The sequence below is a fragment of the Syzygium oleosum genome, unplaced genomic scaffold (genome assembly GCF_021117445.2).
Source record: "Syzygium oleosum isolate NSW1041296 unplaced genomic scaffold, Sole_v2.1 Sole_v2.01, whole genome shotgun sequence".
NCBI classification, from domain to species: Eukaryota; Viridiplantae; Streptophyta; class Magnoliopsida; order Myrtales; family Myrtaceae; genus Syzygium; species Syzygium oleosum.
The window spans coordinates 372,483-395,785 of record NW_026607485.1 but is presented as its reverse complement, the minus strand read 5'-3'; the positions used below and the strand labels follow the sequence as shown (position 1 = coordinate 395,785).

Here is a 23,303-nt window from a genome sequence, read left to right as displayed (position 1 = left end):
GGTCCCGGGTCGATTTTCCAATTTTCGGCTCCACTGATCCTAAATATGAGTGGCCACATAAAAATGATGTCGTCCTCGCAAAATAGTCGCATACGCCCATGAAATTCGACACCGAAGTCCGGACTCAATTCCACGATTGATTTAACTCAATTTTCAGTTTTAGTGTCTCTAACTAACGGGCGGCTGTTTAGGAGTTACGTGTATCGACCTAGGGCTACTCGAGTCATGATGATGTCGATTTTCCAGAGAACACGAGGATTTATCGCTAGTCCCAGGGGTCTCGGTCGTCCGGAATAAGTTCGGGATCGTTCGCCGCGCGTACTCTCGGTCGTGCGGAATCACCCGCTATCCTATCGTACGTCGTCGATCAAACCGAATCCGTCACTCTCCTCAGACCGGCCCATGTCGGCACAAAATATCCCCTCGTCGCTTCTTGGAATCGGACTCGAGTCACGATCGAGTTCTTGGGTCCACGCACCGTTTTCCTAGTTAGCCATTCCCTAATGGTCAGTATTCCGAGAATGATCAGTTCTGGGTGAGACTCACTAAAACGAAATGAGAAATAATCATCTATTTCATTAGTCCCGGAAGTGGGCGAATTTCAGGACGTTACATCTCCACCGTAGAAAATCTTCGATCGCCACCGAGACCGACGCCACCTTCCGCATCCCGACTCCTCCTCATCTTCAAGATCGCCACCTGCCTACAGAGATGATAAGTTCATCTACACGATATTTTTTAGGCCGGTGAGGGAGCAACGGACTACCGCCGCCGTCCGAAGCCATGGAAACCGATGACGTAGCTTCTGGTGAGCGATTCTCTCCCTGAGGTTCATTCTGGGCTTCATGCAGCTTGCGATAGATCAGGCAACGCCTGGCACATCCGAAGTGTATTAAGTTTATTTGTAATACTTGTGATGGATTTTGACTTCTGTTCGTTTGGTGCTACAATTGCGTGGGAACTTGAAGAATGTGTCGTCGAATTTGTTCGAGAGACGTTGATTGAGCGTTTCTTAGTAAGTTTTGTCCGTGGATGCTTGGTAGTGAAATCAGCAACAATCCCTACAAGGCATAGCTTTTCTTTCTTTCTTTTGATAGGTAGCACTGCATTCAAAGAAATAGGTGAAGTCTAGGTTTAATGGAAAAACAAGCAAGGGAGAGTGAAACAATGGGAAGCAGGGTGCACATGGGTTGGTTCAGTCCCCTTTTCAGGCGAAGAACTGAGCCAATCCGGGTGGTATAGGTTGGGAATTCCCTTACCCGAAACCAGGCAATGGAGTGGACAACCATCTATAGAGAGAGAGAGAGAGAGAGAGAGAGAGAGAGAGAGAGATCCGGGTGGCATAGGTTGGGAATTCCCTTACCCGAAACCAGGCAATGGAGTGGACAACCATCTAGAGAGAGAGAGAGAGAGAGAGAGAGAGAGAGAGAGAGAGAGAGGTTTGGGTGCTTGAAGAGGCAAAACCATAAGGAATGAAGAAGTGAGATGGCAGTCATCGGGAAAGGTTGCTTGGTAGTCAGAGTCCTTTTACTGCTTGTTTACTTTGGCAACTAGGGAGAATTGAAAAGTAAATTTACTTGGAGCTTGAGAGTAATATGAACATGGGTTGTGCCCATGGATAACTGGTTAGGTGGTTATTTTCTTTCGCCTTGTGGATTACAGATATGAAAAAGAAACAAATCACAAGAAACACGGCGTTTACTTAAGTTATTCAGTGGAATAGAGTCAAAAGCACAAGAAGCTGATTGTCGATTCTGATTTCTGAGGCCTTTGCAATAGTTTAGGATTCTCTTTTTATTTTTTATGTGCCATAGCTTTTTTGAAGGAAATTGACTGAGAAGCTAAAACTCCTGGATGCTTCTTGAATGTTTGAGTAAAACCTGATTAATTAAAGATAAACTTCCGAGGTACCAATAATAAGACATACTGGAATGAGCAACATGTAGTTTCTTAAATTAGTGGCTTTTTTGCTTTAGAGTTGTTAGAGCCATATCAGTTTAAGTGTTAGTGGGATTTGCATCTGAATTACAGGATTAGTATGTATTAATAATCATTATTTGGAAGTTTGTGACCAGTGTATTATACAGGACCTGCAAGATCTTGATCATATGGCTATGAGACATGGATTCATTCAATTAGTAGCTGCATATTGATACTAAAATATTTCTACTGCTGGCAACTTGATGCTGATTTCCCCTTAAATTGCCTTTGTGCATTTATGAGAGAAATTCTGACTCTTATACGCTTATTTTTTTTTCTCCTTTTCTTTTATAAGGCAAAGCTTGCCTTGGATAGCCTTGAAGTCCTAGTTGGGTAAGAAACTGATTTTCAGCAACCAAGTGCATTTTAGTGTTACTATATTTTATAAGTAAGATGATTAGTATTTTCAGTCTTAATTAGTAAATGATTTCACATTGTACTTTATTTGTATTATAATTTGATTGAACTGCTGTGTGATTGTTGAGGAAGGGAACCTTATTGTGACAATAAGAAACAGGACTAATGAGACACGGAATGTATGTCTACCATTGCTTCTCCACCCCTTTCTATAATTTTTGGCCAACAGCACTTTGTTGTTGTTCTGAATTGATACCCTCACATTATCCACTTGTAGTTATTGTTGATCGTTTTGTGTTTCTGCCTTAAACATTTCTTTAATATATGATAAAATAGTATATCAGAACAAATCTATTAAAATGTGCAATTTTCTATGCATTATTAGGCTGTAAATGGTCTTGTTCCCATTATTCTTTCATAAAATATGACTACAGCTAACAAATATACAATGTTCCATGTTTCTCGTTTGCCATTGTGCCCTGAAAAAGCTTTAATGAGGAGAGAGAGAGAGAATAGAGGAATGATATTTATTTATTTTTTGGATAGAAATAAAGTTGTTGCAAGCTGCTGAACCAGAATGTTGAGTGCTCATAGATTGTGCTGTATTGCATGCTTGAATATGTTAACGAGTACTTGATTGCCTAAACAGATTATAATTTTATAGATTATTCGGGATATGTATTTATTGCTTTAAATCACATGACAGCGAGTTGTTATGGTGGCTTCACCTCTCTTGATTAAAATGGTGTAGTGAGAGATGCAAAATTCTGAAGTTTTGGGAAGCGAGTTAAGAGACTTTGCAAAATCTCAAGTATAGGGAGGATAACTGCACTTTCACATAAAATTTAAAGAATGTAATGCTTGAGTACTAGAAATTAGATCGAGTGCCTAATACTGAGGAGTAAAGAGAGTTGTCCATGCTTCACGCATAAGATCCTCTTGTAGACTCTCAGTGTTGTGGGTATTTGAAGAAACATATGAAATTTCCGGATAAGGTGTATTGATGATTCTGTCTTAAAGACAGTGATTCTTCCAATAGGATTCATGATCTAATGTTGTTGGCTTTGACGAAAATCCTGTCCCTAGGATACAATCTGTGCACTCTAAGCTCCCTCACTTAGTCTGCCGAGCAAAGGATGAACACGATCAAGCCTTACAAGTATAGTCAGCATGGAGCAGATACGGAAGGGGCGATTTTAAGAGGAAATAGATTTGGACTCAAATGTTAATCAAGAGTAAAAAATAAATAAACGTGAAGGAGAAAATATTTTTCCTGAAATGCATTTCCTAAATTTATGTTGAAACTACACTAAGAGCAACTTTCTCTCTGATCAAGCTCCTAAGTTTGATATGCTTTCATTACTTTTCTCCTTGCACATTCCTAGGCAACAAGACATGCGGAAATCGAAGCTCTTGATATTCTCTTTGAACAGTGGCAGAGGACTGGATTTTCGTCTGCAGAAGTTGCAGAGAAGTTTTCGGCATGCTCTCTTTATGTGACATGTGAACTATGCATAATGTGTGCAACAGCATTATCAATCATCGGTACATCTGTTGATCATACCGAAATAGAACTAAACTTTCATAAAATTTGATTATTCATAAATGATTAGATGACTCTTAGCCATTTTTAGGTATAAAGGAAGTATATTATGGCTGTGCAAATGATAAATTTGGAGGCTGTGGCTCAATATTGTCGATGCATTCGAGTAGCTTCGATGCATGCATTAGGTCAGTTTCTGAACTTGCTTTTGTTGCTGATTCTGAATCTACTTAGCTCCCCTTTGAAATTGTGACATATGACAATTGACAACTAAAGCTTACTAGAGGTTTATGTATTCTAATGTTGATTACTGATGGGTGTGGTTTCATTGTAATTCTGTTTGTTGTCGCACTTTGAATATTGCTACATATAACCATGAAAATAAATGGAGGTATATGGAACTAATTTTTCACTGCAGCAAGATTTTTTGATGTCTTTAATGTTATCAAGTTTAAAACGGAAAATATAGCATCTTCAAAGAAATATAATTTAACTACGAGGAAATAATGGTTTTTGATATGTCATGGGAAGTGTACTTGTTAAAGAAATCTCTTTTCTTGTTTATTAGTTTCAATTGTCTCTTCTTGCATACATGAGGGCATGTGCTTACTAAATTGTGGTGTATGGTATGGGTTTCCCATATGGTTTTTCATCTGTCTGATGCTGCCATGATCTAACATTTCATATTTCCTAAGCTTGTCCAGAACTCATCAATTTTTACTCAGACTTTGTTGACTTAAAAGTTAAAATGTAGGGAAATAGGAACTGTCTCGTTGTGATTTGTGGGAAAGCCATGAAAACTCTGACTTTTAGAGCTAGAAATTGATACTTATGCTGCTCTTAATAATCTGATTATAAGTCAAAAGTATTGTGGGATACATGAACTGGCTTATTTCATGGTTCATATGCAATGTTTTCAAGAGATGTAGCTGATTGAAACCCATCCTAGCCAGTATTAGTATACAAGTCATCCGCAAATCTTCTCTCAATCAGATCACTGATGCCAATAACTCTCTGAGAGAACTTGCCCATCCGTATTAAAAACCTTGAAGTATCCCCTGTTTACAGCGTGTTGTTTGTTCTCCAAGGACATTAGGTTTAAGCCATAGCTACCCCAAACACACCTCTTTAAATCTGATGCAAGAAGTATGCCAAGTTGCAGAGCCTAGTTACTGTCAAATAAATTAAATGGTACACTCCAGACATAATTTGCTTGCTTGAGAGCCTGTTTCCTGGAGTACAAACATTTCTTAAAATCGATATTCTTAGGACCTAAATGTAAACTTCCTAACTTAAGCGTATTCCTTTATTGGCCAACTTGTTTTTTGGCTTAGATGGCACCTTCTTTTGCAAAGTGCTTTGTCAATTAGTCTGCTAAATTATCTCTTGCATGATATTTGGACATGTTTTGCAAATGGAATCTGTTTTGGGTTTCAAGCTGATGAGCCAGGTGAAAATGCAGAATCATCAGAAATATTGGGTGGCTTCCACAGAAATTTCATCTTTGTTTCCCCTTTCAAGTGTCTACGTGATTTATAAATGTTTCCAAGTTTTTACTTGTTTCTCTTGCAGTAATGGAAATTTTGGATCAAATGAGCCCCAAGTATAGTTGATTCAGTGGAGCGGTCTGCATGTAGAATTTGCTCAGTAACAAAGATTAGAGTTTCAGGTGACCAGTCTTTTCTTTTGGCCAATTTTCAGATGACCCGTTTATCAAATGTAGATTTCTTCTAGACTGGATATTCTTAGCCAGATTGCCATTTGAGAAATGGGACGAGATGTCCTTGGTTAAGGAAAAAGACAAAGTGCAGTATCTTTATAGCTAATCCGTTGGTTAGACTCGTTCAGAGAAGTGTCTTCTTGATCCTTATTGTGAATTACTAAACATTTATGGTTCTTGGTCGAACAATTCTCCAATTTTAGCTCTTCAGTTGCATATATATCAAGAGACTGATTAGACCATAACTTTTTCATGCTTTTGAGATAATTAGTACGCCTTGACAACTCATTACACACAGAAAAGATGTCCTTGAAATAATTTGTCTATGCAATTATAATGTGAATTTGGTTTCCTTCTCTGTTTTATAGAACCCTATAACTTGAATATCATTTCTCTTTGCCATTTTCCGCTCCTTTTCCATTCATTTGCTGTTAAGACATTGTGTAGTCTATGATTTGTTTAAGGTATTATAGATAAATACTGAATGCTAATATTTGGATTTCAGCTCCAAAACATCAGAGGTCAGGGGTTACTCGTGCTTCTCTTTAGGTGTACATGCGTTGGTTCTTCCTGTTGAATCCACTAATGGCTTTGCACAACTAGGTAAGACCTTTGGATTATGATTCTCGCTTCTCTGAACATCATGGACATCATGTATGGTGTTATGATGCAACTCTGCTGCATATTGAATGATTGGCATTTACTTGTGCATAGAACAAGTGGGCTGCAGGGTGTGACCTTCTATAGTATAGCCTGTTAAAAGGGAATGGCACGGATTAGGGCACTGTGGCAATGTCTCTTGCAGTGGTAGTAGAATATGATGCTCATGCTAAGATTGATTATACCTATAGCTATAGATTTCCTTGTACGATAGTAGTCAATCCCAACAAGGACACTATAAAGGTCTTCAAGATGAAGTTGGACAACATCCATGCTCTTCATTCCTGATTCTTGGTTTATTCTGATTATATTGTTCATTGTTCTTATTCCTATTAGTTAATCTCTTCATTTGACTATAACCTAAGTCAAACTTGCAGTGTAAGGGAGTTCCCATTCTTGAGGTGAACTCATCGCAAAATTACTTTTGAACTATAGTTTTCTGACTCTTTGTATTCTACATATAAAGCGCAAATCTAAATGTGGCATCATTGGTGCTGATTCTAGCATAATAAGATTCTTTCCCGTTTGTGTGTGATGACAGAAACAGTTAATTATTTTGTCTTAAGATCTTACAAAATTTAATAATCACAGTGTGTTCAGACAGCCCTTTAAGTAGAGAGATCTGTGTGAATATAATTGCTGATGATTTGCATTCTTTTTCATGGTAAGAGGATGTAGTTAGACATCTAGCATCGCAGAAGTGTCTTCAAAATCCAGTGCAATCTGACTGACAATGCATGTGCCATTTACTGCTTTTCCAATCACAGAATTTCATGAAGGGAGCTGTGAAAGGAAGCATGATGCTTGTCCATATCAGCTTTTGCCCGGATGGTCATGTGTTGACAGAGGGTTGCAGTTGTGATTGGAAGTCCATTTCATGCTTTAACTTGCTTATCAGATTGTTAAGATAATTTACGGCATAAACTTTGTAGGCATCACTTTTTTACGAGTTTTTTGAACTTTGAGTTATTCTAGGTGTGCTATTGATGTGTCCGAACTCCAGAGTTCTGGACTATATCATGTTTCATCCCTAATGATGATAAAGAGATCAATGATTTGCATGTGTTTCATGTAGATTTCCTGGCAAAGAATTGCAATAACTGGACTTAGGTTCTCAGTTATACCGATTATGTCGTAAATACTTGGAATTTACAATATTGATGAGTCAATTAATGGTTTGATCGTTGTTAACTTTGCCTAGCATATTACCGTGAGAAAGTCTCTGGGATTTGATCGATCACGTGGTGACCATGATTGGTTGAGATAGTCACGCGGTGGCTCCAAAAATACATGAAAATCTCAATGGTTTGCTTGGTCGAGGGGCAATTGGCAGCTGCTTCTTCCCTATGCGTGCTTTCATTATTGTTCAATCCTGAAGTGATCTCTTTTCTTGTGGTAATAAAATGTCGAAATTTGAGTGTTTTTTTAAGATAGTAATGATTATGTTATTATCATGTCTAGTAAAACATAGAATGTACCAAACCAATTGCCCGAAAGACCGTAGTCTAAAATGAACAGGAAGATGGTGATTTTGAACCATAATCCATTATAACTTTTTATAAATTTGGGGGTTCTTTTCTACGTTGAATATCAGTTCTGCTCCGTTAATTTCATGTCGTGATATGATTTGGGTTGTGGGAATTGTGATCTAGAAGTTTCAGAAATTTTTGGAATAAATTACCTTGTGACTGAGTAGACAAGTTTCAAATTGGATGTCGATTTCTGTTCATATGTCCAAATTGGCTGCATGATCGTATTACCCACAGCAATGTCGGTTATTTTGCACGTTTAATTTCGAATCAATTCCATTCAGGGCACCTGAATGCATGGGTCAAATTTCTCATAATTTTACCGAGCGTTAATGGTAGAAATTCGTCATAATTGGACCTTCATTAGGCTATTAGATGCATGGGTGACCTTCGTGATTATATTTCCGACCTTGATGACTGTTTAATTGAGTGCAATTTCGAGTTATTATGCATTCATACAAGAATGCATTTGACTAGCTATAAAGTCATTCACAAGCTTTTCAATTATTTGTCTATCTCTCGATAAATCAGAAACTACTACAGAATTTAATCGGGATTTTCTATGATTAATATTTAATAAAATAAAAAAATAGAGCCTCAATTGCGCTCCAAAAGTGTCGAATTTGCTGTGTTTGGACGCCGGGTCTTTAACGGGTCACGATTGGGTAGAAGATTGGGCCGAGCGACCCGGACGGAGGTTGGAGAAGAGTATACGCACGTGCAAAGGTAAATGCCACGTGCGGAAGAAGCGTGTGTGTGTGCGTGACAAGTCTTTCGGGGTCCGTTTTCAATGCGTTTTTTTTTGCATTGTGTTCCATGCCGTCTTTCCAGATATATTTGTATACATGCATAATTTTCTGCAAGTGAGGTGCTGCAAAATTACTTTAATACATGAGGAATGTAATAGCAACAGTCACTCTCCTTAGTTTGGTACAAGGGTTATATGATCTTTTTTACGAATATGCATGTAATTTTGCTTGGGCTTTTGGGAGTCATGACTACAAAGTTAAATTTTAGCCGGAGACTTTTTTGTGGTTTTATTGTATCATACTATTATGAAACAATTTTATATAAATACGAAAACTAAAGCACGATAATCTACATACTAATTGTCGTAAGAAATCATTTTGTGCAAATAATAAAATTGTTATCTTTTATATAAAGTTTATTTTTTTTATGATTGGATGTGTTTCTATGAAAAAAACTCACCAGAAGTTATGAACTTTTAGTATGAAATGCAATCTCATTTGATACTATCCAGTGCAAAAAAAAAAAAAATTTGCGCCAGTGGCTTAAATCCACCATAATTTAAGAGAGTGGATAGTTATGATCCTAAAATCAATGGGGGATAAGGTGCATTGTGTAAAATTTTCTTTACATTGGTGGTGTATGCTCTATTTTTACTCGTTTTAAAATGTGACGAAGTTTTAAGGGTATTGATTGTAAATTGCTCGAGTGAGAGTGTTATAGATTTAAATGTACAAGACAATGGAGAAATGATAACCAAATTGACTGGATTGCACTTTTAGAAAAAAAAAAAAACTTTGGATTTGGTTGCTTCATTTGAAAAGTTCATAATCCCATTGGCAACAAAAAAAGGCTTATCACTTGACTGCATTCTATACATAAAAATTTCGAACTTATAATATGCTTTTTATCTATTTGTTTTATGAAAATACAAATGTAAATTCTAAAGTTCTGTGCTTTCTTTGATGTCATTTGGTCTTTTCATTTTCTAAGGGGTCAAGTTTGTAATTTAAAAAATTTAGTGGGGCCAAAGTCTACAAAAGAGACAAATATTTACTGCATGTGAAAATTTATAGATATATAATATGAAATATACAAATTTGAGACCCCACTCAAATAAGGGACGCGCTGTCCCTAGATCCAGTTCAAATGTTCATATGTTAGTCAAGTTTAATCGGGTTTTATTTGGGCTAAATCGGATGCTTGCGCAGCTATGGTCATGTTTGACTATATGCCGGCTATCGTTACCACCGCGGTCGACACGGCGTTGTCACTGGGTGGCGCGAAGGTCCGTCGATGGTGTGGCCACGACCGTGCAGTAGTTCAGTTGCTACGAAGAGCGTTGGGGTACCGTCGTGGGCTCCATCAAAGAGGAATTGCTCGAGCCATGTTAAGCGTTGAGAGGGACGAGGGACACTTGTTGACATTAGTCCTTCAATTCCTGTGCATAGCACGGACTTTTTAGGTAATATAAAATGATGTTGGGGGTACGAAGACCCGGTTTATGTAAAGACTTTCTCCCCTGGGAACGAAGTGGGTAATAATGGTATCATAGTCACGTGGCCCACATAGATAGAGACGGAGGAACAAACAGAAAGGTTAAGTTCTTTAATTAATGCTAAAATTTAAAAACTTTGTCGATAAGCATGAAGATGTTAATTTTCTTTTCCTTTTTGGTAGGCCGGCAGTGTGCCCATTGTGACTTTCCAATTTTTATTTCATGAAAATATTTTAATATATGTATCGTACCGTAAATTCATACATGAATTATAGAGAATGATCGGCTGTCCTATAAAGGATGAAGCCTTTAATGAAAACCAACCATTTCATAAAAATTTAACTTCATATAAAATCATCATCAAGTAAAACTTGTATTCACAAAACTTTAAAATCATCACGGCTCAGCAAGTGACAATTATCATTATTTCTATGACATCGAGTCACAAATAATGCAATTTTATAAATACGTATCGACTATATGCAACTTGAAAGTCATATGAAAGAACATCAAGAAACCCTATGATCACATTTCGCCGAATGAAAAAATTTGGAATCTGTATATATGTTTGCACAGCCTGATTTATAATTTCTCTTAAGCATATTGTCATAAAAGCCACTAACCTATTGCATACAAACTGCTATAGGACTGGATTGCCAGCTTATGGTCAAAGGTCTAGATTTAATTGGTCCATAAGGGCTTATCGAGTTTTTTATGGGCCTCTAGCGAAACTATAAGTATAAAAAAAATAATGAAGAGGGCTAGACCTATCATATACTTAAATTGTGCATATAATTATATATCTTATGAGGAGTCATGTGTTAGATTATTATTTAGCAAAGAGAAAACAACCACTTAGAGGTCGCAATCGCCAATTCGAGGAAGCCAGTAAAAGTTTGTCTTATTAGTGACCCTATAACAAAAGCTAACATAATGACAGCGAATACTTCATTTTCCATATAAGAAAAGAGAAAATTGAAGACTAAACAAGTGGGAGAGCCATTCCCTCAAGCCAGCACATTAATTAAAAATTTATCTTATGTTGAACGCCATACTTATCTAAAATCTAACAATAAATTTAACATCAAACAAAGAAACTTTTGTTAATAAGACAATCCGAATAATGCCGTGGTCTGCTGTCTTCAGTAAAAATAAGTCAAGTGTTCCCACCTATTAGGTATCTTGGTCCATCCTTCTGCTCCATCATTGTCCAAAATTCTAATATTATTAATAGACATTTTATTATTGTTTGTTGAACCTACCCCAAGAAAAGTCGTGCATATGTGTCCTCTAGTACAAGAATAAATCAACAAGAAGATCCATGTGGTCCACATGGATAGAGACAGAGGAACAAACAGGATGGTTGGGTTTTTTAATTAACACTAAAATCTGAAAACTTTGCCGGGTAAGCATGAAGATGTCAGCTTTTTTTCGTTTTCGGTAGGCCGGCAGCTAAGCGCCCATTTAATTAGTGAAAATATTATGAGTATTCATTTTTATTTCGCAACAATATTTAATATATGTATCATATCCCAAAATTATACCGGAATTACAGGAGATGACTAGCTACCCTATAAAGAACGAAGACTTTAATGAAAACCATTTCATAAGAATTTGACTTCATACCAAATCATTCACCGGGTAAAACTTGTATCTACAAAACTTAAAAATACCCAAATGGTGTCCAAAAGGAATTCAAAAGTACTCTCAATTTCCTGGTAAATGCCATTCTAGGTCACCCCGTATCATTCTTCACGTGCCCCCATTTACTCTAATTTGTTCTTCCGACGTAGAATGGTGATAGAAAGGGAGAGAATGGCTCAGCAAATGACAATCATCACTAGTTCTATGAGATCAAGTAATGATTACTGCAATTTTTATAAATCAACATAATGCATTGTTGAAGTAATACAAATAAATATTCTCAAGTAACATGAATATTTATTTTCCTTAAGCTATTGCATCACATAATATGTATCAATCACATAAACCCTATGATAGGCAGCAAATATCAATGTCAACCACTCATGTCAAGAAGCCCCATGGTCAAGTTTCTATTAGGAGTGCGTAGCAGAAGCCCGATATCTTCATTTGGGGAGATCGTCAAGAGAAAGCCATAATCCAAGCCCGTCAACATATCCAGTTAGACCCACTTTCACTCAAAAGCTTAAGCCAATGAGTGATGGGTCAACTTGGATATATTAACTGCTCCATACCATATCAATTCTTTGATGTGGGACTTCTCTAACATAACTTACACGTATATCTCAACAGTTTCATTAGATAATAACATCTAAAATCCATATATTTATAACAACCCAAGTTATGATTTTTCTTAAGCATATTGTCGTAAAAGCCATTGAGCTATTGCGTGCAAACTGCTATAAGTCAAGACTACCGGTACACAGGTTAAAGGCATAGACTTAATTAGTTCATGGAGGTTACTAGGCGTTTTATGAGCCTCCGGAGTAGCTATGATTATAAAAATTGTGAAAGAGGGTTAAACCTCTTTTAATGAATATAAAAAGTTAAGGGATAAGTGTACTAAAAGTTTTGTAACTTGTTGCAAAAATACACTCGATTCATAAAAGTGTAATCAAGTCCTAAAACTTGTCCAATTAGTGCAATTAAATATTTTCGTTAATTCCGTCAAATTTGAGTGACGAAAAATGCTGATGTGGAATTATTAATATATTTTGAGGACACCTAGTGCTTAATGGGTGCCATATCAGAAAATAGGACAAAATTATAAAAAGAAAATAAAGAAAAAACCAAAAAATAAGAAAAAGAAAAACAAAATGGAACACGAAGAGAGAGAAGAAGGATGGAGGAAGGGGATTCAGAAGGGGTGGCCCACCGCCGGCGAGGCCCGTCGACCCTCGCTCAGCCATTGCACCTTGCTGGCCGTCACCTTTGACCACGGCGATTGCACCGCTTTCTATCTCTACAGTTGCAAGTCTCTCCCTGCATCAACACTGCAGGTAGATCGGAGGCCCCTATTTGGGTTCATTTCAGGTCGACTCTGAACGTGGATAGTGGCTATGGCGAGACTCGACACAACTGAGCTCACCCACCATCGAACAAGAGGTGTCCGTTCATGATGAGGTAATCGTCGAGCTCAAGCATCGTCGCAAAGGTCGAGCTGTGACGGCGGCACCATGGTTCCTCCACTTACGGCGATGATACGAGGGAGATAGATTTGAAAATATAATTTATTGGTGAACAATCACAGCTTCGTAAGTTGAGAGCTTGAGCCAATCCTTCTTCGCCTCTCAAATGTCTGAATCTAAAATGGGTAGATATACAGGGAGTTCAAGAATTAATTTCACGGTCAATAGTGACCCGTTCGTTTTTATTCTCAACATGTTCTTGTCCTTCATTTATCACGTCCTCTCCATCTGGTTCATAAATCAGCATCCTTTCCCCATTCTCACCACCGCTCGAGGGCCAGTGACGCGCTGCCTCGGCAAAGGTTGGACTTTTGTTGACAAAGAAGGGGCTGTGACGCATCTTTCGGCCTTTTTCATATTTTGGATCTTTATTATGATGCGGCACTATCTTGGTGCCCGGTTGATGTCACTATTCAAATTGGACGGAGTTAACAGAAGAATTTGATTACATTAATTGGACAAGTTTTAGGATTCGATCGTACTTTTTGAAACTTTTAGGTCTCAATTTTACTTTTGGAAAGTTTTAGGTCTCACTTTTGTAATAAGTTTTGTGACTTTTGGTGCATTTATCCCAAAAGTTAAAATCAAATTACTTCAGTGTAATCTCTCTCTCTCTCTCTCTCTCACACACACACACACGTACAACTTTTTGTCGTAGATATAATGACTTCACTTGGTCAAGTTCGAGTCCTACATGTAATGACTACAATATGTTCTAGCATCGGATAACGCTTTGTTTTTCGTTAAAATTATCATTTCACTACCAGGATCAATGCACTAATATGTAGACGATTTTGTTATTCTGGTAACTTGTACGTATCAATGACACTACTCAATTCATGATTGGTACCATGAGCCTTATTTTCCACTAAGAGAGCTTTTAATAAAAATCCTTGACTTTTTGTAGAAGGACATGTGTGGCGAATCTCAGTATGAAATATATGAGTAGTTCGAATGCTATTATCACATGGTTCAAATACTATTCGTCTAAATGTGAAAATATTTACTGAATGTGAAAATTTATAGATATATAATATGAAAATTTACTGCATGTGAAAATTTACAAAAGATATATACTGAAAATTTACTGCATGTGAAAATTTACAAAAGATATATAATATGAAAAGAGACAAATATTTACTGCATGTGTAAATTTATAGATATATAATATGAAATATACAAATTTGAGACCCCACTCAAATAAGGGACGCGCTGTCCCTGGATTCAGTTCAAATGTTCATATGTTAGTCAAGTTTAATCGGGTTTTATTTGGGCTAAATTGGATGCTTGCGCAGCTATGGTCATGTTTGACTATATGCCGGCTATTGTTACCACCGCGGTCGACACGGCGTTGTCACTAGGTGGCGCGAAGGTCCGTCGATGGTGCTGCCATGACCACGCTGTAGTTCAGTTGCTACGAAGAGCGTCGGGGTACCGTCGTGGGCTCCATCAAAGAGGAATTGCTAGAGCCCATGTTAAGCCTTGGGAGGGACAAGGGAGACTTGTTGACAACGGACTTTCTAGGTAATATAAAATGATGTTGGGGGTACGAAGACCCAGTTTATGTAAAGACTTTCTCCCCTGGGAACGAAGTGGGTAATAATGGTGTCATAGTCACGTGGCCCACATAGATAAAGACGGAGGAACAAACAAAAGGTTAAGTTCTTTAATTAATGCTAAAATTTAAAAAGGATTAACATCACAAAAAATTTCAAATTGATATAAATATGATAAATTTATCTCAAGTTAATTTTTTAATCACAAAAAAACTCTAAACTAGTACATCTATGACAATTTTATCCTTCGTTAGTTTTCGTTAAATTTTACCGTCAAATTTCTGAGTTTGATGACACGTGGTAGTTGATGAGTATATCAATTTGTAATTTTTCATGGTATTAATTTTACCAATTTGAGGTTTTACCCCCCGTTTGTCACATTTATACCAATTTTTTAATTTTTCGTGGTGTTAATTCAATTTAATGGAGGGTAAATTTGTTATAAATGTACCAGTTTAGGGTATTTGTGTAACATCCTGAATTTTGACCCGTTACCGGGACCAATGAAGTGTATGTTAATGCTCGTTTGATTTTAGTAAGTCGCGCTCTAAACACAATTTTGGACTTCGAGTATCGACGGGCGATTTTGGGCGAAATCTGTATAAAGTTAGGTGCGAAATTGTATGATTTGGTAGTGGAAATTTTATGGCGAGCCTTGGGATTTAATTCGGGCATTAATTATTGGAAATTAGAAAATAACAGTGGCTGTGATCTATTGTTCATGGGGTCGTGATGGGCCGATCGGGACGCAAGTTGGGTTTTTAGAACTGGTATTTTATGGCGAGAAAGTTCCGTGAAGGATCGGAATTAATCCGACGCCGTTTGGAGGGAGAAAAATAAGAATTTACGGTTTTACCCCTGAAAATTTCCGGACTGATTTTCGAGGGCTTAAAGAATGATTTTTTTTAAGGATCCGACACCGTATTATGCTGGCCATGCATATATAAGACCGGTATGGGCAAAAATTGGAATTTCGGTTCGGGATCGAAAAATTACGAAAATGCCCCTAGAGCCATTTTGGCTAATTCCGAATTTTGGATTTAATTAGGGGACTAACCAAGGTGAGTTAGGGCTAAACCAGGTCTGGTCAGTTTGGGTTAAGGACCAATGACCATTTTACCCCTAAATAATTGGATTACATTGAATCCTAGCCCTTGGATCAAGGGCAAAATTGTCCAATATACCAAGATTTTGACACTTGGAATTCACCCACACCTTGTTGACTCATTTTTTACCAGACCATCTCTCTCTTCCATGACCATTCGGCCATTTTCCGCGCAAATTTCCTCTTCTTTTCCCGTTTCTGTTCTGCAGTGCACGTTTCTACGGTTTAAGTGTTGTTCACGCAAGCGAACGCATACACCGGCGGAGCTTCTTGGCCGCCGCCGACCACCATTCGGCACCACCCCCGGCGGCACTCTCGCCTTTGTACAGCCCCGTTTCCAGCCCCAATCAGTAAATTCCAGCAGCGAATCGTCGTTCCCGTCGTCGCCGTGACCGCCGGCTTGCATCCGGGACGCCGCCGTCGATCCTTATCGCGCGTCGGTGATCGACCGCCCGTTCTCGTCGTCCCGAGTCGTTAATAGGCGAGTATAAACCCCTAAACCCCTAATTAGTTTAATTGTGCATTTTTAGGGGTTAATTAGGCCTAATTGAGGTTTAATTAGGCTTAATTGTGTGTGGGGTGTTTTGTATGGGTCATTAGGACCTAATGAGATGATTTAATGGTAGATTAAGGCCTAAACAGCCCCTGTTCGTGCATCGTTCATCGAGTACCGAAAATGTGCATTTTTGTCTGAGTTTTGTACTAATTGAGTTCAATGGTTAATGACTTAGAATTGGACATTTTAGGGGCTAGTTAGGCTTAATTGAAGCTTAATTAAGTGTATTTGGTTGTTGGATGATTAGGGTAAGTGATTAGGCCCTGATGAGATGGTTTAAAGGTGGTTTAGTGCCTAAATGTTAATCTGTCCTGGTACTGTTCATGGGGCACCGAATTTGTGTAAATTTGTCTAAGTGTGGCACTAGTTGGATTCAATGGTAAGTGACCTTGATTGGGGCATTGTAGGGATTAATTAAGCTTATTTAAGGCTTAATTATGTATATTTGGTGGTTGAATTATTAGGGTATGTGATTAAGGTTTAATGGAATTGTTTAAGTGTGATATAGTGCATATTGGACATTCGGTTCTGGTACTGTTCACCAGAACCGAATTGCACTTTTTGGACTTAAGTTGAGACTTAATTGGTTCATTGGATATCGGTTTGAGTCTTGGGTATTATTGGGGTTTGGTTGGGATTTAAATAAACCCTATTAGATGACCCCCTTGATCGTAAGATCAACTATCGAAATTGATTTGTCCAAGTCGGGCCCGAGGTGCATGAAATTATCTTGGAAACAAATGCGTGGATTAAATGTTAAAATGGTTGAATTACATTGGGAATAATTTGATCGTGCCGAGAGGGTGTTAGATACATTGACTTAGGGAATAATTGTATTCGGCATGCCGCCTTGGGTATTGGCATGAATTCCCAAGTGTATAAATTGTATGCCAGGTTGTGATTGATTTGAAATTAAGTGTAATAATGTGCATGCCTGAGCTTTGTTCAAACTGTGGCCTTCGGGTCAGGCCTACGGGTCGTTATATTCAATTGTTGGCCTTCGGGTCGGGCCTACGGGTCGTCTTATTAACGCGGCCTCGGCGCCACGGTCGTTATATTCATTGTTGCCTTCGGGTCGGGCCTACGGGTCGTTATGTCCAATTGTGACCTTCGGGTCGGGCCTACGGGTCGATTTATCAAACTGTTGACCTTCGGGTCGGGCCTACGGGTCGCTTTATTTAATTGTGGCCTTCGGATCGGGCCTACGGGTCGCTTTATTCAACTGTTGGCCTTCGGGTCGGGCCTACGGGTCGTTATATTCAACTGTTGGCCTACGGGTCGGGCCTACGGGTCGTTATAATCACTTGTGGCCTTCGGGTCGGGCCTACGGGTCGTTATAATCACTTGTGACCTTCGGGTCGGGCCTACGGGTCGTTTTATTAATTGTGGCCTTCGGGTCGGTATAATTGCACATGAGTTAAAGTGATGTCAAATGCCTAACTTGCAGGGCTATGAGACAATATATTGGGCTGTGAGCTCGGGTGAATTAATTTGTTTTACTGGTTCATTGTTTGATGTATTTTATTTACCCTTCTGGAGGTGCACATTAGCCTAGTTTAGGATTAGTGGTTTGTACTTGCTGAGATTTCTCACGGTTGTGGTAAAACCAACATTTTCAGATCCCCGGCCATGAATTTTGAGGCTATGAGTTCAGAGGAGCAGTCCGAGGGTTCTTCCGAGACGTATGGATCTGACCCCGATTGGATACCCTAGGGCAGACCTCAGTTTTAGGAGCGAGGGCTGATATTTTTTTGACTGTAGCCCTCTAGTGATTAGCCAATCCCCCTAGGCCACCGATCCCTTTTTGTACTCGTGGCCTTTTTTGTTGTATCTCCGGTTTAAAAATGGATATTGTATATAAGTCTTATAACGAATGTATTTATTATTTTAATAGTTCGTAATTTGTTATCTCTTGCTATTCCTGGTTTCTTTTAAATTGTCTGGGTGTATATATATATTATATATACGTCGTTTCCGCATGTGTTGTGTTTTCTCTGATTTGGGTTTTCGGGTCAGTGACGTAACCTGGGAGCGTCGCACCACATTTCGACCTATACGCGGATGTTCATGCTTCGTAGGGTACGGGGCGTGACATCCCCGTCCGAATTGGTATCAGAGCAAGGACATCTCGGTCCAATCTGGTCGAACCCTAGAGTGATAAGGAGTAGTGACCATGGGTAGCCATAGGGTGACCTAGTGTGCTAAGTGTACCTCCAGACTGTTTGTGTTGAGTGTTTTGGTGATTAATTGAACCAGTGTTATGCAGGTGCGGCAGGACCCAAGGTAAGTGTGTAAGCCCTTGGGTGAAATCTTGGTGCCGTTGTATTAAGCCGCATGCTGAGTGTTTGATTGCTTTTGTGTTGATACCTACCTAGGACTTAGACCGGATAGTTGGTTTAGGTCTCTAATTCCTGAACGGAATTACAACAGGTAGTTGAGCACTCAGACTTGAAAGAATGAGTAGAAGAAGGGGCAAGAAACTCAAGGATAGTCCAATGCAGTGGGCCAAGGGGCCCGAGAACCCAGATAGGTTGAGCTTGAGAGGTAGGTGTATTTAGGGCCAACCAAGTTTTAAGAACCAAGTAGTAATGGACCCGTGAGTGGTCAGGGTCGTGAGGACATTTGAGGAAGTCAGCAACCTTCTAGGTAGGCAGGCTCAAGAGCGAGCTGCCACTAAAGTTCAGGCTGTTGAAGCCGCTGCAGTTGTTGCTATTAGTGATAATGAAAATCCTGACTGAAGTCAAGGAAATGTGATCAGACAAAAGTATCAATGGTTGAGCAGTTTCTGAGATTTAAGCCCTTAAGTCTGATGGAAAAAGGTGACCATGAAGTTGCGTCACTCTCGGTAGAGGAATTGGAAAAGACTTTTGAGGTATTGGGGTGAGTGGATGAGGAAAATGGGATTTTAGCAGTATACCAGCCGCAGGGAAATTTAAGTGATTGGTAGAAAGCCACCAGAGGAAGAGTATTTCCTGCTGGTACCGCTCAGAGTTGGGTTGTATTTGTTGAGGCCTTTGAAGGCAAGTGCTACCCTGAGAGGCATGAGAGCAGAAGTTGGCTAAGATTATGAGGTTTCATCAAAGACAGATGACAGTGAACCTGTATAAAGCTAAGATTCCTAGATTATCCAGGTTCGTCCGAAAAATAACGAAGGACCCATTGGATAAGGTCCAGAGGTTCCGTGATAGATTGAAGCCGGATCGCCGAAGTCGGATAGTATTACTGAGTCTGAAGGAGTATAATGAGATTTGTGAGCGGGCCCAGGCAATCGAACAGGGAGTGATAGAAAGGGCTACCGCTTTCGTAATTGGTGATAGAGAAGAAAGGAAAGACCTAGTGGTTCTGCCTATGTGTAATGCTAAGGTAAGGGTGGGCATGGATTGACCAGTCAAACCAAAATGGCGCGCTGGATTGCAGTGGCTGGGTGATTCAGTTTAGTTCGGCTGACACCCTAGATCTGAGTTAGTGGGGAGTTGAGGAGGAACCTCGATCCCATAAGTTTTGCCAGTAAAAGCAACCAAGTGGTTGGATGAGGGTTGTTAAGGTTACCTAGCAAGTATGGTAGATTGGACGACAGAGGAAGTGTGGCTAAAGGACATGGCGAGGGTGTGCAATTTCCCGATGTTTTTCTCTCAGGAATTGCTGGGATTGCCACCAGGAAGAGGAGCAGAGTTTGTTATCGAGTTTATCTCGAAGTCGCCCTATGCGATGTCATTGTCAGGATTGAAAGAATTGAGAGTTCAGATGCGAGAACTACTGAACAAGAGTTTCATTTATCCTAGTGTGTCTCCATGGGGAGCGCCAGTCCTGTTTGTAAGAAAAGAGGGACAAGACATTGAGGTTGTATAATGGTTACCGGCAGTTGAATCAGGGGATGATTAAGAATAAGTAACCACTGCCGAGGATTGAGGACTTGCTTGACCAATTGTAAAGAGCCTCAATGTTCTCTCAGACTGGTCTACGGACCGGATATCATCAGTTAAGGGTCAGGAAAGAGAATATTCCTAAGACCGCTTTTAGGACGCGGTATGAGCAATATGAATCCGCTGTGATGCCCTTTGGTCTAACTGATGCCCCTGCTGCCTTTGTGGATCTAAAGAAACGGGTGTTTAAGGAGTTCTAGACCAATTTTATCTTAGTGTTCATTGGCGATATATGGGCGTAGTCAAAAAGCTCAGAAGAGCGGGAGGTACATTTGAGTAAGGTACTATGGAACTTAAGAGAACACGCACTCTGTGCCAAGTCTAATAAGTGTGAGTTTGGCTTAACAGAGTAGCGTTCATTGGATATGTAATGTCGGGAAATGAAATTTCTGTGGATCCGTCAAATATTGAGGTAATGACAAAGTGGTTAAGACCGGTATCAGTGACGGAGAATTCGAGGTTTCTTAGGCTTGGCTGGTTATTATCGACGTTCGGTAGAAGGATTCTCGTCGATAGCCACGCCGTTGACGCGGTTGTTTAAGAAAGAAATCAAGTTTGAGTGAGGTGAAAAATGTGGAAGGAGTTGTCATGAGTTGAAGCATAGGCTGACAACTGTCCCGATCTTGACTATTCCGTTTGGATCAGGAGGATTGAGGTCTATAGTCAAGCATCATTAAGAAGACTAGAATGTGTATCGATTTAGCTCGGAAAGGTAGTCGCGTATGCGTCGCGCCAGTTGAGACCGCATGAGATGAATTAGCCGACGCGCGATTTAGAGTTGGCAGCGCCGATGGATAGAACTTCTTAAGGACTTCGACTGCAACATCCTGTATCATCCGGAGAAAGCGAATCAAGTAGTGGATGCGTTAGGCTAAAGGTCGAAGTATGGCGCTTATGATGGTTAAGGAGTAGATCTTATTGGAAAGGTTAAGAAACTCAGGGTTTGAGTTCGAGGTGAGTCTGATGTCTAATCTAATGACTGCATTGAGAATTGAATCGAAGATCCAAGTAAGGATTAAGGCATTGCAGTCCTCGGATCAGGAGATCCAAAAGTTCGTGGGAATGGATGCCGCTATGAGGAAGTCAGATTTTCAAGTGTCTGACGATGGGATTTTGAAATTCAGAGGACGTTGGTGTGTACCCGATGATGTCGAGCTTAAGGAAGAAATACTAAGAGAAGCTCATCGCAGCAATTACAGCATCCACCCTGGTAGCACGAAAATGTACCAGAATCTACGGCAACATTATTGGTGGAACGGAATGAAGACGGATGTGGCTAGGTATGTGGCTAAGTGTTTGACATGCCAACAGGTAAAGGCGTAACACTGCAAACCTGGAGGACTGCTGCGATCGTTGGAAATTCCCGAGTAAAAATGGGAACACATCACCATGGATTTCGTAACCGGATTACCGAGAAGCCAGAGGGGGCATGATTCTATTTGGGTGATTGTGGATCGACTTACGAAGTCGGCACACTTCGTAGCGGTGAGAAAGGATTTTGATCTAGAAAGGTACGCAGAGTTGTACGTGAGACAGATCGTCAGACTACATGGAATACCAGTGACGATTACATCGGATCGTGACCCGAGGTTTACTGCGAATTTCTGGAAGAGCTTGCAGACGGCCTTGGGAAAGAAGGTACAATTTAGTACAGCTTACCATCTGCAGACTGATGGTCAGTCGGAAAGGACGATCCAGACCCTTGAGGACATGTTGAGGGCTTGCGTGCTAGATTTCCAAGGTAAATGGGAGGAGCAGCTACATTTGGTAGAGTTTGCGTAGAATAACAGTTACCAGCAGAGCATTCAGATGGCCCCATTTGAAGCCATATATGGCAGAGCATGCAGGACTCCCGTGTGCTGGGACGAAGTAGGTGAGCGAAGTATTACTGGTCCAGAGTTGATACAGCAAATAGTGGAAGCTGTCGAGATTATCCGAAAAAGGCTAAAGACAGCACAAAGTCGACAGAAAAGCTATGCCGATCGGAGACAACGACCTTTGGAATTCCAAGTTGGAGACCATGTATTCCTCAAGGTGTCGCCTATGAAAGGGTTATCACGATTCGGTAAGAAGGGAAAGCTAAGTCCGAGGTTTGTCGGACCGTTCGAAATTCTGGAAAAGATTGGCGATATGGCGTATAGGCTTGCCTGGCCACCTAACTTGTCCCAGGTACACAATGTCTTCCACGTGTCGATGTTGAGAAAATACGAGCCAGATCCGACACACGTTCTGAGATATGAAGAGATAGACGTGGACGACAGGGTGTCATACGTGGAGAGACCAATCAGAATTGAGGACCGGAAAGATCGAGTATTACGGAATATGACGATCCCGATGGTCAAGGTAGTTGGGAGCACCACGGGACAGAAGGCGCTACATGGGAAAGCGAAGAGGCCATGCGACGTCAACACCCCCAGTTGTTTGAGGAGCAAGTTTAGAGTACAAATTTCGAGGACGAAATTTTTGTAAGGGGGGAAGAGTTGTAACATCCTGAATTTTGACCCGTTACCGAGACCAATGAAGTGTATGTTAATGCTCGTTTGATTTTAGTAAGTCGCGCTCTAAACACAATTTTGGACTTCGAGTATCGACGGGCGATTTTGGGCGAAATCTGTATAAAGTTAGGTGCGAAATTGTATGATTTGGTAGTGGAAATTTTATGGCGAGCCTTGGGATTTAATTCGGGCATTAATTATTGGAAATTAGAAAATAACAGTGGCTGTGATCTATTGTTCATGGGGTCGTGATGGGCTGATCGGGACGCAAGTTGGGTTTTTAGAACTGGTATTTTATGGCGAGAAAGTTCCGTGAAGGATCGGAATTAATCCGACGCCGTTTGGAGGGAGAAAAATAAGAATTTACGGTTTTACCCCTGAAAATTTCCGGACTGATTTTCGAGGGCTTAAAGAATGATTTTTTTTAAGGATCCGACACCGTATTATGCTGGCCATGCATATAT

The 23,303-nt window shown here is 39.9% G+C and overlaps 1 protein-coding gene across 2 annotated transcripts; it reads left to right on the top strand.

Moving 5' to 3' along the window:
* Positions 1–709: 709 nt before the first annotated feature.
* On the top strand, positions 710–7,334 carry LOC115663586 (uncharacterized). 2 transcript variants are annotated; one of them, XM_056313562.1, is made up of 5 exons: positions 710–808; positions 3,731–3,882; positions 3,972–4,068; positions 6,106–6,203; positions 7,028–7,334. In XM_056313562.1, exons 2-5 carry the CDS (start codon positions 3,855–3,857, stop codon positions 7,120–7,122), a joined length of 318 nt encoding a protein of 105 aa, XP_056169537.1. In that variant the 5' UTR covers positions 710–808; positions 3,731–3,854; the 3' UTR covers positions 7,123–7,334. The 2 variants fall into 2 exon arrangements, with proteins under 2 accessions (XP_056169537.1, XP_030441435.2); XM_030585575.2 differs by lacking the exon at positions 710–808 and adding an exon at positions 2,345–2,516 and having other exon boundaries at positions 3,723–3,882.
* Positions 7,335–23,303: the final 15,969 nt, after the last annotated feature.